The sequence below is a fragment of the Hyperolius riggenbachi genome, chromosome 7 (genome assembly GCF_040937935.1).
Source record: "Hyperolius riggenbachi isolate aHypRig1 chromosome 7, aHypRig1.pri, whole genome shotgun sequence".
Classification (NCBI taxonomy): domain Eukaryota; kingdom Metazoa; phylum Chordata; class Amphibia; order Anura; family Hyperoliidae; genus Hyperolius; species Hyperolius riggenbachi.
In genome coordinates, this window is record NC_090652.1 from 250,811,854 (window position 1) to 250,827,758 (window position 15,905).

Sequence of the window (15,905 nt, forward strand, 5' to 3'; positions counted from 1 at the left end):
TTTTGACAAAAAATAAAATCTTCTATGAACTTACCATACTCCTAACGGAATACCTTGGGGTGTCTTCTTTCAAAAATGGGGTCATTAGTGGGGTTCCTATACTGCCCTGGCATTTTAGGGGCCCTAAACCGTGAGGAGTAGTCTGGAAATCAAATTCCGCAAAATGACCTGTGAAATCCTAAAGATACTCATTGGACTTTGGGCCCTTTAGCGCAGTTAGGGTGCAAAAAAGTGCCACACATGTGGTATCGCCGTACTCGGGAGAAGTAGTACAATGTGTTTTGGGGTGTATTTTTACACATACCCATGCTGGGTGGGAGAAATAACTCTGTAAATGGACAATTGTGTGTAAAAAAATCAAAAGATTGTCATTTACAGAGATATTTCTCCCACCCAGCATGGGTATGTGTAAAAATACACCCCAAAACACATTATACTACTTCTCCCGAGTACGGCAATACCACATGTGTGGCACTTTTTTGCACCCTAACTGCGCTAAAGGGCCCAAAGTCCAATGAGTATCTTTAGGATTTCACAGGTCATTTTGCGGAATTTGATTTCCAGACTACTCCTCACGGTTTAGGGCCCCTAAAATGCCAGGGCAGTATAGGAACCCCACAAATGACCCCATTTTAGAAAGAAGACACCCCAAGGTATTCCGTTAGGAGTATGGTGAGTTCATAGATTTTATTTTTTGTCACAAGTTAGTGGAAAATGACACTTTGTGAAAAAAACAATAAAAATCAATTTTCCGCTAACTTTTGACAAAAAATAAAATCTTCTATGAACTTACCATACTCCTAACGGAATACCTTGGGGTGTCTTCTTTCTAAAATGGGGTCATTAGTGGGGTTCCTATACTGCCCTGGCATTTTAGGGGCCCTAAACCGTGAGGAGTAGTCTGGAAATCAAATTCCGCAAAATGACCTGTGAAATCCTAAAGATACTCATTGGACTTTGGGCCCTTTAGCGCAGTTAGGGTGCAAAAAAGTGCCACACATGTGGTATCGCCGTACTCGGGAGAAGTAGTACAATGTGTTTTGGGGTGTATTTTTACACATACCCATGCTGGGTGGGAGAAATAACTCTGTAAATGGACAATTGTGTGTAAAAAAATCAAAAGATTGTCATTTACAGAGATATTTCTCCCACCCAGCATGGGTATGTGTAAAAATACACCCCAAAACACATTATACTACTTCTCCCGAGTACGGCAATACCACATGTGTGGCACTTTTTTGCACCCTAACTGCGCTAAAGGGCCCAAAGTCCAATGAGTATCTTTAGGATTTCACAGGTCATTTTGCGGAATTTGATTTCCAGACTACTCCTCACGGTTTAGGGCCCCTAAAATGCCAGGGCAGTATAGGAACCCCACAAATGACCCCATTTTAGAAAGAAGACACCCCAAGGTATTCCGTTAGGAGTATGGTGAGTTCATAGAAGATTTTATTTTTTGTCACAAGTTAGTGGAAAATGACACTTTGTGAAAAAAACAGTAAAAATCAATTTTCCGCTAACTTTTGACAAAAAATAAAATCTTCTATGAACTTACCATACTCCTAACGGAATACCTTGGGGTGTCTTCTTTCAAAAATGGGGTCATTAGTGGGGTTCCTATACTGCCCTGGCATTTTAGGGGCCCTAAACCGTGAGGAGTAGTCTGGAAATCAAATTCCGCAAAATGACCTGTGAAATCCTAAAGATACTCATTGGACTTTGGGCCCTTTAGCGCAGTTAGGGTGCAAAAAAATGCCACACATGTGGTATCGCCGTACTCGGGAGAAGTAGTACAATGTGTTTTTGGGTGTATTTTTACACATACCCATGCTGGGTGGGAGAAATAACTCTGTAAATGGACAATTGTGTGTAAAAAAATCAAAAGATTGTCATTTACAGAGATATTTCTCCCACCCAGCATGGGTATGTGTAAAAATACACCCCAAAACACATTATACTACTTCTCCCGAGTACGGCAATACCACATGTGTGGCACTTTTTTGCACCCTAACTGCGCTAAAGGGCCCAAAGTCCAATGAGTATCTTTAGGATTTCACAGGTCATTTTGCGGAATTTGATTTCCAGACTACTCACGGTTTAGGGCCCCTAAAATGCCAGGGCAGTATAGGAACCCCACAAATGACCCCATTTTAGAAAGAAGACACCCCAAGGTATTCCGTTAGGAGTATGGTGAGTTCATAGAAGATTTTATTTTTTGTCACAAGTTAGTGGAAAATGACACTTTGTGAAAAAAACAATAAAAATCAATTTTTCGCTAACTTTTGACAAAAAATAAAATCTTCTATGAACTTACCATACTCCTAACGGAATACCTTGGGGTGTCTTCTTTCTAAAATGGGGTCATTTGTGGGGTTCCTATACTGCCCTGGCATTTTAGGGGCCCTAAACCGTGAGGAGTAGTCTGGAAATCAAATTCCGCAAAATGACCTGTGAAATCCTAAAGATACTCATTGGACTTTGGGCCCTTTAGCGCAGTTAGGGTGCAAAAAAGTGCCACACATGTGGTATCGCCGTACTCGGGAGAAATAGTACAATGTGTTTTGGGGTGTATTTTTACACATACCCATGCTGGGTGGGAGAAATAACTCTGTAAATGGACAATTGTGTGTAAAAAAATCAAAAAAGATTGTCATTTACAGAGGTATTTCTCCCACCCAGCATGGGTATGTGTAAAAATACACCCCAAAACACATTGTACTACTTCTCCCGAGTACGGCGATACCACATGTGTGGCACTTTTTTGCACCCTAACTGCGCTAAGGGGCCCAGAGTCCAATGAGTACCTTTAGGCTTTACAGGGGTGCTCAAAATTTAGCACCCCGCCCACTTGCCAGGACAGTTAACAAACCCCACAAATGACCCCATTTTGGAAAGAATACACGCTAAGGTATTCCATGAGGGCCATGGTGAGTTCATAGAAAATTTTATTTTTTGTCACAAGTTAGCGGAAAATGACATTTTGTGAAAAAAAAACAAAAAAAACACAAAACCACAATTTCTGCTAACTTGTGACAAAAAATAAAACATTCTATGAACTCACCATGCACCTCACGGAATACTTTGGGGTGTCCTCTTTCCAAAATGGCATCATTCGTGGGGTCTGTCCTGGCATTTTAGGGTCTCTGCAATCATTACATGTATGGCCAGTATTAGGAGTTTCTGCTATACTCCTTATATTGGGCATAAGGGTAATGCACTGTGGGCTGAAAGGAAAAATGAACGTCAAACAATCAATCAATGTGGATGAAAAAATATCTGCCAAAAAATTTTGAAAAAAAAAAAAAGAGGAGGAAGGCGTCTGCCAGGACATAGGAGCTGCCGCCCCAAAAATCCAAACCCACCAGCTCGTATGCCCTGGCAAACCTGATTTATCCATTCACACCGATCGATGTGGATGAACAAATCATTGCCAGAGTTCTTTTTTGATACAAAGTGTTTGCCAAAGCATATGAATCCCCAACACCACTCCTCGGCCCATATGCCTCGGCAAACGTATCTTTTTGACTGCGGAGGAGAAATCTCGTCCTGCAGCGCTGCATGCACCGACTTGTGTGTAAGCTGACAGACGCGCAATGTTCTGTCAGGATGCACCATCAGTGCTGCAGCTGATTGGTCGGTCTGGATAGAAAAAAAGAGAGAAGAAAAAAAGACAAAACAATACAAAAAGGAGGGGAAGGCGTCTGCCAGGACATAGGAGCTGCCGCCCCAAAAATCCAAACCCACCAGCTCGTATGCCCTGGCAAACCTGATTTATCCATTCACACCGATCGATGTGGATGAACAAATCATTGCCAGAGTTCTTTTTTGATACAAAGTGTTTGCCAAAGCATATGAATCCCCAACACCACTCCTCGGCCCATATGCCTCGGCAAACGTATCTTTTTGACTGCGGAGGAGAAATCTCGTCCTGCAGCGCTGCATGCACCGACTTGTGTGTAAGCTGACAGACGTGCAACGTTCTGTCAGGATGCACCATCAGTGCTGCAGCTGATTGGTCGGTCTGGATAGAAAAAAAGAGAGAAGAAAAAAAGACAAAACAATACAAAAAGGAGGGGAAGGCATCTGCCAGGACATAGGAGCTGCCGCCCCAAAAATCCAAACCCACCAGCTCGTATGCCCTGGCAAACCTGATTTATCCATTCACACCGATCGATGTGGATGAACAAATCATTGCCAGAGTTCTTTTTTGATACAAAGTGTTTGCCAAAGCATATGAATCCCCAACACCACTCCTCGGCCCATATGCCTCGGCAAACGTATCTTTTTGACTGCGGAGGAGAAATCTCGTCCTGCAGCGCTGCATGCACCGACTTGTGTGTAAGCTGACAGACGCGCAATGTTCTGTCAGGATGCACCATCAGTGCTGCAGCTGATTGGTCGGTCTGGATAGAAAAAAAGAGAGAAGAAAAAAAGACAAAACAATACAAAAAGGAGGGGAAGGCGTCTGCCAGGACATAGGAGCTGCCGCCCCAAAAATCCAAACCCACCAGCTCGTATGCCCTGGCAAACCTGATTTATCCATTCACACCGATCGATGTGGATGAACAAATCATTGCCAGAGTTCTTTTTTGATACAAAGTGTTTGCCAAAGCATATGAATCCCCAACACCACTCCTCGGCCCATATGCCTCGGCAAACGTATCTTTTTGACTGCGGAGGAGAAATCTCGTCCTGCAGCGCTGCATGCACCGACTTGTGTGTAAGCTGACAGACGCGCAACGTTCTGTCAGGATGCACCATCAGTGCTGCAGCTGATTGGTCGGTCTGGATAGAAAAAAAGAGAGAAGAAAAAAAGACAAAACAATACAAAAAGGAGGGGAAGGCGTCTGCCAGGACATAGGAGCTGCCGCCCCAAAAATCCAAACCCACCAGCTCGTATGCCCTGGCAAACCTGATTTATCCATTCACACCGATCGATGTGGATGAACAAATCATTGCCAGAGTTCTTTTTTGATACAAAGTGTTTGCCAAAGCATATGAATCCCCAACACCACTCCTCGGCCCATATGCCTCGGCAAACGTATCTTTTTGACTGCGGAGGAGAAATCTCGTCCTGCAGCGCTGCATGCACCGACTTGTGTGTAAGCTGACAGACGCGCAATGTTCTGTCAGGATGCACCATCAGTGCTGCAGCTGGTTAGTCATTCGCTCGGTCCACCTGGAAGGTTATTGGATGGAAAAAGAGAAAAAAAACCCCAAAAAACAAGCAAGCAGCAAAGCAATTACTTCATTAACATTAATAACCTTTGAACTTTTTTAATAAAAAACTTAACATTGCAAACCAAACATTAACTTCTTTGCTTACCTGTTTTTTGTTTTTTTTTAACTTACCTCCCGAGGACAAACCTCTCCTCCCCCATGGAACAATGTGCGAAGTGCAAATTGCACAGAGTTGTGGCGAAATACATTACGCAATTTGTCCCAAGTGAAAGGAGAGGTTTCTGGCAGCCCTGTGTATTAGGGTCTCTGGAAACCCGATGTTTGGTTTCACACTGCATATTGACATATCCGGTGGGTCGAGCCCGCCGCACCGTATCGTCCAAAACAGACCTTCAGGCAATACCACAAGAGTAGCATTCGGCCTAGTAATGAACTGCGTCGCCATAGACTAACATGACTTCCGCGCCGATCGATATTGCCACAGAAGCCACGCAGTAACGTAGGCCTGCACTAGCGTTAAGTCAAGCACTTCCGGCGTAGGGGGGGACCGCAAAGTGTGACTTTTGCTAGGCATTTTGCCCTAACGCATCGCAGCAGTGTGAAATAGCACTGAGAGACCCTTGTGTGCCTACCGCTGTGTGTGGAGTTCCCTACTCTCTAATAGTGTACCTGCTCGTGGTACCTCTCAAAACACTCCCCTAGGCATAGGCCAGGCTGGTCAGGACAGGTGGGACAATAAACAGTGGTGTCACGCCTTATTCCAGCCCTGCTGCAGACACGACAGCGTTTTCTTCGGATTCGTTGACCTGGGGTAGTCGGAATTGGATAGGCGTAATGCCTTCCATGCAGCCGGCTAGTTGCATCTTGGGGTTGGGCCACGGCACCTCCTGGATACAGGAGTTCCATCACGATCTGTTTATTAAATTGAATAAACGAGCCAGTTCTCCCAGCCTTACTGTAGAGAACAAAGCTGTTGTAAATTGCCAATTGAATGAGGTAAAAAGACACTTTTTTATACCAGCGTCTTGTTTTTCGGGCAACTAAATAGGGCGCTAACCTCTGGTCATTGAAGTCCACCCCTCCCATGTTAGTATTATACTCGTGGACGACAAGGGGTTTTTCAATGACCTTAGTTCGCCGTTGAATTTCAACTGTCGTGTCTGCGTGAATGGTGGACAGGAAGTAAACCTCCCTCTTGTCCTTCCATTTCACCGCGAGCAGGTCGTCAGCACACAAGGCGGCCCTCTGCCCCCGTTGAAGTCTGGTGGTAATGAGCCGTTGGGGGAAGCCCCGGTGACTAGGCCGCACGGTGCCACAGCATCGGATTTTTTCTATTTTTAAGTGCTGAAAGAGGGCCACACTTGTGTAATAATTGTCCACAAAAAGATGGTACCCCTTCTGGAACATGGGTGACACCAAGTCCCACACAACCTTTCCACTGCTCCCCAGGTAGTCAGGGCATCCGACCGGCTCCAATTTTGAGTCTTTTCCCTCATAGACCCTAAAATAAGATGTATAGCCTGTGGCCCTTTCACAGAGCTTATACAGTTTCACCCCATACCGGGCGCGCTTGTTTGGGATGTACTGTTTGATGCGAAGGCGCCCGGTAAAGCGTATGAGGGATTCGTCTACGCAGATGTCCTGGTCAGGGGTATAAGCATCTGCAAATCTGGATGACAGGTGGTCTATGAGGGGTCGAATTTTGTGGAGCCGGTCAAAAGCAGGGTGGTCACTTCGATGACAGGTTTCGTTGTCATTGAAGTGCAGGAAGAGCAGGATGTTCTCAAATCGTGTCCTGGACATGGCAGCAGAGTACAGGGGAACATGATGTGCTGGGTCCGTAGACCAATAAGACCGCAACACATTCTGCTTTACTAGTCCCGTGTGAAGGAGAAGGCCCAAAAAAATTTTCATTTCGGAAACTTGGACTGGTTTCCACCGAAAAGGCTGGGCAAGGTACTTTTCCGGATTGGCGGTTATATATTGTGTGGCCTTACGGTTGGTCTCTGCCACAATTAAGTCCAAGAGATCCTGGGTGAAGAACAGATAGAAAAAGTCTAGGGCCGATCCTAGATTATCTGTCTCCACCTGGACTCCAGACTGGGCGGTGAAAGGGGGAAGTACGGGTGCGGCGGAATCAGGGGATTGCCAATTTGGGTTTGCCAGCACCTCTGGTAAATTAGGGGTAGTACGGGCCCGTCTTCTTGGTGGCTGCGACTGGGATCTTACTGCACGTGCCACCGAACCAGTTTCAACTTCCATGCTGGTGCTCGCCACTTCACCAGTGTCTACGGAAGTACTGGTGCTAGGTCCAGGAGATGTTGTGCTGCTAGTGCCTGCCCCACCATGAAATCTCAGACCAGCACGAACACCACTCTGCTGCCCTTGAGGCTGATCCTGCGCCACCTGCAGTCCAACAACATGGGGTGTGGTACGCCTGGCTTTAGCCGGGACCTCAACCTCGTCATCACTATCGGTCAGTGAGCCACTGCTCAATTCAGGTTCAAACTCTGACCCGGAAGATTCGTCGAATGAGGCGTCCCAATCGTCCTCATCCGACTGGGCCATGTACCTGAGAACCTCATCATCGGAATACCCCTTTCTTGCCATGGTGGGCTGCTAAATTTAGGGGGTATTCCTCTGAGACTACGCAGAAAAAAGAGCACCTACCTAGCAAAAGGGAGTATTTGAGAGGTAGAAAGCTGTGCTCACTGAGTTTTGATAAAAAAAATAAATCAAAACTGAGGTTTACAGTGCCACAGCTATTGTACAGTGTTTTTTGCAGTGATCAGAAAAAAAATTCTGTCACTGCGGTGGGGCGGGCTGAACGCAAGTGCAGGCGAACGATCAGGCCTGATCGGGCAAACACTGCGTTTTTTTTTGTGGATCCTAGTGACCCTAATAGATCTGACTGCGATCAGTAATGATCACTTACAGATACTATATAGTACCAATGTTGATTAGCGACAGTGATGACGCTAATTAGTGACTGTGGTGCAGTGGGCTGAGCACTAACTGACACTTACAAAGGGGCCTAGCTAACTGGCCTAACTGCTAACACTAGTGATACTAAAAAAGTGACAGTTTTCACTGTTTTTAGATCACTTGGATAGTGACAGGGTAGTGGTGGCGAGTGGGGAATCGGAGGCAATCAGAAACAATCACAGGACAATCAAAGGCAATCACAGGGCAATCGCAGGCCAATCACAGGGCACTCAATTCCCGGGACAATCAAAGTCAATCACAGGGCAATCAAACCAATCACGACACAATCAAAGCCGATCACAGGCCAATCAAAGCAAATCACAGGCCAATCACAGGCCAATCACAGGGCAATCAAACCAATCACGACACAATCAAAGCCGATCACAGGCCAATCACAGGGCAATCAAAGCCGATCACAGGACAATCAAAGCCGATCACGGGACAATCAAAGCCGATCACGGGACAATCAAAGCCGATCACGGGACAATCAAAGACGATCACAGGCCAATCAAAGGGCAATCACAGGGCAATCACGGGACAATCAAAAAAAATCACGGGACAATCAAATACAATTACAGCACAATAAAATTGAATGTCAGCACAATGAAATTGAATGTCAGCACAATCAAATACAATTGCAGCACAATCAAATACAATGCACTGGGAAGGTGATTGGGGGGGGGGGGGGGGGGGCTGAGGGCGATCTAAGGGTGTGGGGGGTTGATTAGGTGCCCGCACGGGGCAGACTGGGTCCTGATCTGGTGGGTGGCAGACACAGGGGGTGACGATAGGAGATCAGTGAGGGATTACAGGGGAGAATAGATGTAAACAATGCACTGGGGAGGTTATCAGGAGGGGGGGGTCTGAGGGCAATCTGAGGGTCTGGGTGGGTGATCAGGTGCCCCCAAGGGACAGTTTAGGGTCTGCGCTGATGGGTGGTGGTGACAAGGGGTGATAGACAGGTGATAGATGGGTGATAGACAGGTGATCAGTGGGTAAGACAGCTATATAGCTGTATACAGCATACAGGGGGGTGGTCTGGGAGAGGGTCTGGGGGGGATCTGAGGGTAGGGGGGGTGATCAGGGGACCCTAGGAGGCAGTTAGGGACCTAACCTAGGGGATAGCGTCCCTAGATAGTGACAGGGAGTGATTGATGGGTTTTTAGGTGGGTGGTGGGGTGCAGATGCTGGTGTGCTGGGGTGGTCAGGGGGGGTTCTGAGGGCTGGGGTGGGCGATCGGGTGGTCTGTGTGGGGCAAAGAGTGTTTGTGTGCACTTAGCTGCAAGGCTGCCGTCCTCTCTGATGGTCGCACGACGAGTGACCATCAGCGGAGGAGGCAGCCAGTATAATACACTTTGTTACAATAACAAAGTGTATTATACTCCTCTGATTGGCCGGATCGCCGCATTTGAAACCCGCCGGCGCTGCTAATTGGCCGGCGGGTTTCCGTGCAGAGTGGGCGGAGCCTATTGCCGGCGGCGATCGCGTCATTGATGACGCGATCGCCGCACAGCCACCGCTGATGCCGCCCCCGCCAATGGGTGTATTGCGGTCGTTTGGGCCCGGTCTTTGCCGCCGCCCATCGGCTGGGGGCGGTCCTCAAGTGGTTAAAATACATAGAAAATAAAGTAATTACTGAAAAAAAATATCAACCCCAAAAAGCCTAATTGGTGGTGAAAAAAACAAGATATAGATCATTTCATTGTGATTAGTAGTGATTACGCTATTGGCAAATGAAAGGGATGAGCACGGAAAGGTGAAAATCGCTGTTGGCCGTTAGGGTAAAAGCCGCTTTGGGGTGAAGTGGTTAAGCCTGATGCAGCATAGATTTTACTACTAGAGGCAGAGAAGTCGGGCAACTGGCATTGTATATTAGAGCAGGGCTTTTCAACCTGTGGTACGCGTACCACCAGTGGTACTTTGCTGTTGGCCAGGTGGTACATACCAGGTTTGCCTGGAACTTTTCCTGGTCCCATATTGCGTCCACAAAGTTCAGCTCCCCCTCACTCGCTCCTCGCCGTGCTGCCCTGCAGCATACTTCAGACCTTAGATTAGTGGTGAAGAAACAACCAGACGAACGGTGTACAGCGACGGTGACATCACTGCTCACTTCCCGTATTTGAAGTATACGTGCTGTCACTGTGCACCTTTCGCCTGTCTGTCTCTTCACTGCGGTCATGTTACCGCTGATCTGAAGTCTGACTGAACTATTCTGCAGGGCAGCATAGCGAGGACGTGGGGGGGAGCCCCTGAATGTAAAAGACTTCCCCCTTTTTTTTGAGGGGATCCAGCAATAGGACCCCCAAAGATCCCCATGTCAGCATTCCTACTGCGCAGGCACACTGGTGGTACTTAAACATTTTTAGGTGATAAAAGTGGTACAATTAGTGAAAAGATTGAAAAGCCATGTATTAGAGAATGAAGATGGGAGCCTCCGTATTCCACTCACTTCAGGTTTCCTTTTATTATGCTATGTCTGTGTATGTTATATCAATTATGTTAATGACAGTGGAGTTGCACTGAAAAGCCTTATGGGACAATTTATCCCTGCATGATGCATGATACTCTATTAAGAGTAGGTTATATGCTTTTAATTATGAGGCCTTTCGCAGAAGGAGTTTCTTCTCATTGTCTCTCTCAGATATTTGACATCCCTTTGTTTAGTCTGCTCTCTATAATGTTACATTGTGGAACATGAAAGCACAATGCTTACTGCAGTACAGATGAATAAACTTGGGGAAGTATTCACTATGCAGTTACAGATCATGCTGATATTAAAGGTTAACTATAGTGCTGTACGGATACATTTATTGTTTAAAGTTTAGTGCTGCTCAAATTGATATTTTATGTACTTTGCTTTAACCACTTAAAGAGAATCTGTACTCTAATATTCTTACAATAAAAAGCATACCATTCTATTAATTATTTTCTCCTGTGCCCCTCTGTGCTGTTTCTGCCACTCTCTGCTGCAATCCTGACTTGTAATTAACAGTTTTAGGCAGTGTTTACAAACAAACTAACCAGCTTCTAATAGGCTCAGCTAAGCATAGTGTATGAGTCATTCAGAGTATGCAGGGGGCCTGCAGAGGGTGTGTATCGCTTCTACCAATCACAAGCAGCCCTGCACATTCCACACAATCAAGCTTTAGCCCGACAAGCCGGACAGAGGAAAGATACATTGATTTATTACAGAGACAGTGCAGTTAGGAAAGACTGCAGTAAGCCAGAGCAGATTAGAACAGGCATAGGAACTTATAGGATAGAAGAACTAAGGCTGAAAAAATTGTTACAGAGTCTCTTTAAGGACCACAGGCTTGCACCCCGCTAGTGACCAGGCTGTTTTATTACAATTCAGCACACTGCAGCTTTAACAGTGTGCTGCACGGCCATGAATCTCTTCCATCCCCCCCCCCCTTTTCTGCCCACCAACAGAACTTTCTGTTAGCGGTCTTTGATCGCTGCTGCAGGCTTTGTTTTTTTTATTGATTTACTTGTTTTTATTTTAAATAAAACTGACAGTTTTTTTTTCCTAAATCCCCCTCCCCTTGAGGTCCAATCGGGGCGATCCTCTCTCATAGGCTTCAGCCTATGAGAGGGGATTGCGTGCTGAGCTGCTCCAGGGCACAGCCAAGTGACGGGGCTGTCCCCAGTACAGCAGTAGATCGCAGTACTGTACAACGAAAACAAATGGCCGTTTGCTTTCGTTTCGGTCTGCCAGCAATGATCGCGGCTGGCAGACTGTTGCGGGACCTCCGCTCCTTCACTCAAGCGAGGATGCATGCGTGATCCCCGCTAATCCCCTCCCCCAGGACTTGACACCAATCATGGCATTAAGCGGTTCTGGGGGAGCCACCTTGTGGCTGCTAATTGGCGTTAGGCGGTCGTAAGGTGGTTATGTTGAAGTGGGATTATGCTCAAAATGACATTTTTTGACCTAATGTTTTAAACATTGTAAGGCCTGGGACACACTTTTTGGAGCGATTTTGAAAGTTTGAGAATTGCCACCTCTTTAAAAAACTCTTTGCTAATGAGTGTATGGAGGTGAGCCCATGAGAGCAATTGTGATTTTGAAATCACAATCACAGGACATGCAGCATTTTGTGAGCATTTGTACTCCTATACAGTACATAGTATATGAGTTAGCTTAATTGCTGGAAAACTCAGCTGCAATCGCCTGCAAAGAGCTTACACAAAGTGCTAGCGATTGCAATAGAGTTTTGCGATTTCTAGTGTGTCCCAGGCCTAAGAAATGAATCTGAACCACAATAACACTGCACTAATGTAACTTCAATGCATATTGAAGAGTAGAGTAAAACATTTTGAAAACCGCTTAAAAGCAGAGGGGGATGTTAGGGTGGACTTACCTCCCTCTTACAAAAAAAAGAATCTCACTTGAGTCTTGATAAAACAGAATTGACAAATAATTTATTCAACTCAAACCTATTGCTTGACCCACTGAGTTGTGCTCCCATTTTTGCCTGAGGAAGTGGGGTCACGCCCGCGAAACGCATTGCATTTGTGGAGTTAAATAAATTATTTGTCAATTCTGTTTTATCAAGACTCAAGTGAGTTTTCTTTTTTTGTAAGAGGGAGGTAAGTCCACCTTAACATCCCCCTCTGCTTTTAAGCGGTTTTTAAAACTTTTTACTCTACACTGGCGCCTCTGTATTCCGAGTTTTTGTTGTACCCAGGATTGAAGTTCATCCCAATCAGTAGCGGATACCCCCTTTCCCACAATAAATATTTACCTTTTCTCGAGTAGATCGTCAGGGATATCGGTATGGCTCATATTGTGGTTAAACTCCTCACACAGTTTGAACCTTGTTGCATTGTGGGAAATAATGACAGTTTCCAACTGCCAGACAAGCAGTATCTCCTCCTGTGAACAGAACTGTTGGTAAACAAACATTCCGTACAGATCACCTGGCAGAACAATAGATGTCGTCACCTGTGGTACATTTCTGAATGTAAATTAGGGAGAGGAAAGCTTTCACAATGGGCAAACACTGACTAAATTATCTGTTAACCATTCTGCAGTGTTTACACTTTGATTTTCCTGGTTCTGTCTGAGAGCCACAACTATTGTAATGTTCTAAATCCAGCTGCTAGAAGTTGTAAACCTGCTCTCTGCAAGTGGCAATTCTGATGCAAGGTAGGGCCTTTTTCCACTACACAGCTGAATCGCTAAATCGCAAATCAAGTGATTTTTAAATCGCTAGGGTTGTTACTTTATCATAAAAATCATGACAAGTATTTTACACTAGTGATTTGATTTGGAAATCGCAATTGCTTTCTGGAGCGATTTTTAAAGCGATAATGCATTGCAAATGAAAAATTGCATAACAGAATTAAGGAATAATTGTAATTTGTGATTGTGAATGCTAGTGGAAAAGGGCCCGTACAGGAGTTAAAATAGTGGAAGATGTGAAATTATTCTTTTTAGCCCAGAACATAAAAGAACTATAATGCTGGATACACACCATGCGTTTCCACGTTCGATGCGTCCGTCGATACGCGTCGATTCGATTATTTCCGACATTACCGATTCAAGCTTTGATGGATCGTTAGGTCGATTTGCCATACTTTACATGGCAATCGACCTAAAAATCATCGAAATTCGTTCGGAAATGCTCAGAAATAATCGAATGGACGCGTATCGACAGACGCATTCGACACGGAAACTCATGGTGTGTATCCAGCATTAGTCTACAGTGCAGCTTTTTTTTTAAAGAGAGATAAAATGTTGTAACTGATGTTGGACTTGCAATTTCATTTATTTATGTATGTTTATTTCTTCTTCTGCAGGCAGAAATCCTTAGCATGCTCAGTCACAGAAACATCATCCAGTTTTATGGAGCCGTACTTGAACCGCCTAATTATTGTATTGTTACAGGTAAGAAGAGGGTTTTTTTATTTTCCATTTTTAAACAGAACTACCCAAGATTCACTGAAATTGTGGATTAACTAACCTTAGCAAACTATCTGTCCTTCACAGCTCATTCACCGCAGTTTGTTCTCATACCCCCTAAATTGTCTATGGTACCCTTTCTATGGAAGTTAGAACCTGTACACACTGAAAATTGGCAAGCACAATCACGCACGCAATGTTAATTTAAAATCGCATACTGTGCCATTTTTAAAATTGCATGCTTGCGTTTTTCAATGTGTTTGCGTTTTTCTTGTGATTGACTAAAAGTCAAGTCATCAGGAGTTTGCAAGGTCTCCAGGGATTTGAACTTGAACACAATGCAAACGCATTGCATTTTTGCCTGTGATTTTTAAATTGCAGCGCTCAAAAAGTGCTTCAGTCACTGCGATTGCGATTATTTTTAAAAAGGCTTTGCATTGAAAAAAACCATGTGCAATTTATAAACGCAACCAGTGTATATAGACCCATAAACTTCAACCACTTGACTGACATTTACAATGACAAAAGAATTAGTAGGTTCAGTACCTTATTTTCCCAACTGTTCCTCTTTTTAAAGGCTTTTAATCTGTACGGGTTTAAAATACTTTTTTTTTTTTTTTTTTTTTTTTTTTTTTTTTGTGGGTGGAATTAGAACACATTGCACCTCTGAGTGTTTACACAATTTATACCGTTTGTTTTAGGAAGGATTATGTAACAAGTATGAAGTATACAAAGTGTCTTATCCTCCTTGTGGTAACAGTTATACTTCCCTCATTAATAATCCCAGCCCACATGACAAAGCATGAAAGAAGTCACCCATCAGATAACTATAATCTGCTTCAACAGGCTCTTTTTACCATTATCAAAAAATAAAGTGGTTTGTTTACATAAAGTAACGCCTGTAATCCCCCTGCTTATTAATACTTTGTGAATCCCCTCCCCAGTAATAGCAAAGGATTCATTGCTTCTCGGTTTTCATTTTCCTCAGTGTATGTAATAAAAGGATCCAGCTTAAGTTTATTCAGAATGGCCAACATTCACAAAGGGATGATCAATAAATAAAATCAGCTCAGCAAAATATTACATTCGGTATTGTATTGTAGACTTCTATCAATACACCAATATTTACACTGGTGCGGTAGAAGTTAGGTAATTTTAATAAAAAATGTTGCTTCACTGAGCCCTGTTCGTTAAGCTAAGGTCTGCAGCAAGCTGTGTGGAAGGTCCTGTGACAGCGGAGAGGAAAAGGCTTCCTGCATCCCTTTAGATGTGCTTACATGACACTAGATGCCACTCTGGGTAACCTTATATAGATCTGCACATCTGAAGTGATGCAGAAAAGCCTGTCCCCTCCTGCTCTGCTGTTCTGGAGACCCGCCTTCCAGAGTGTCTGAGCAATGGTATGTATGTATGAATGGTATTTTCTAGCTACTGACACAGAGCTGGAGGTAACTAGCGAACATCCATCCTGGCTTTACCGCATGTTCATCTCTTTGTGAATTGACGGTTACTGACTTGTTAAAGAGACTCCGTAACAAAAATTGCATCCGGTTTTTTATCATCCTACAAGTTCCAAAAGCTATTCTAAGGTGTTCTGGCTTACTGCAGCACGTTCTACTATCACCATCTCTGTAATAAATCAACTTATCTCTCTCTTGTCAGACTTGTCAGCCTGTGTCTAGAAGGCTGCCAAGTTCTTCAGTGTTGTGGTTCTGTGATGCATCTCCCCCCTCCAGGCCCCTCTCTGCACACTGCCTGTGTATTATTTAGATTAGAGCAGCTTCTCTCTTCTCTCTTATCTTTTACAAGCTGGATAAATCCTCCTCTGAGC

The 15,905-nt window shown here is 44.6% G+C and overlaps 1 protein-coding gene across 7 annotated transcripts in view; it reads left to right on the forward strand.

The window, feature by feature from the left end:
* MAP3K20 (mitogen-activated protein kinase kinase kinase 20) overlaps window positions 1–15,905 on the forward strand; it is a 291,544-nt gene that overhangs the window by 112,775 nt on the left and 162,864 nt on the right. For all 7 annotated transcript variants that reach the window (XM_068245494.1, XM_068245492.1, XM_068245499.1 and 4 more), the window contains one exon: window positions 13,972–14,059. In XM_068245494.1, coding sequence (XP_068101595.1) covers window positions 13,972–14,059 — 88 coding nt within the window. The remainder of the gene's footprint in view (window positions 1–13,971; window positions 14,060–15,905) is intronic.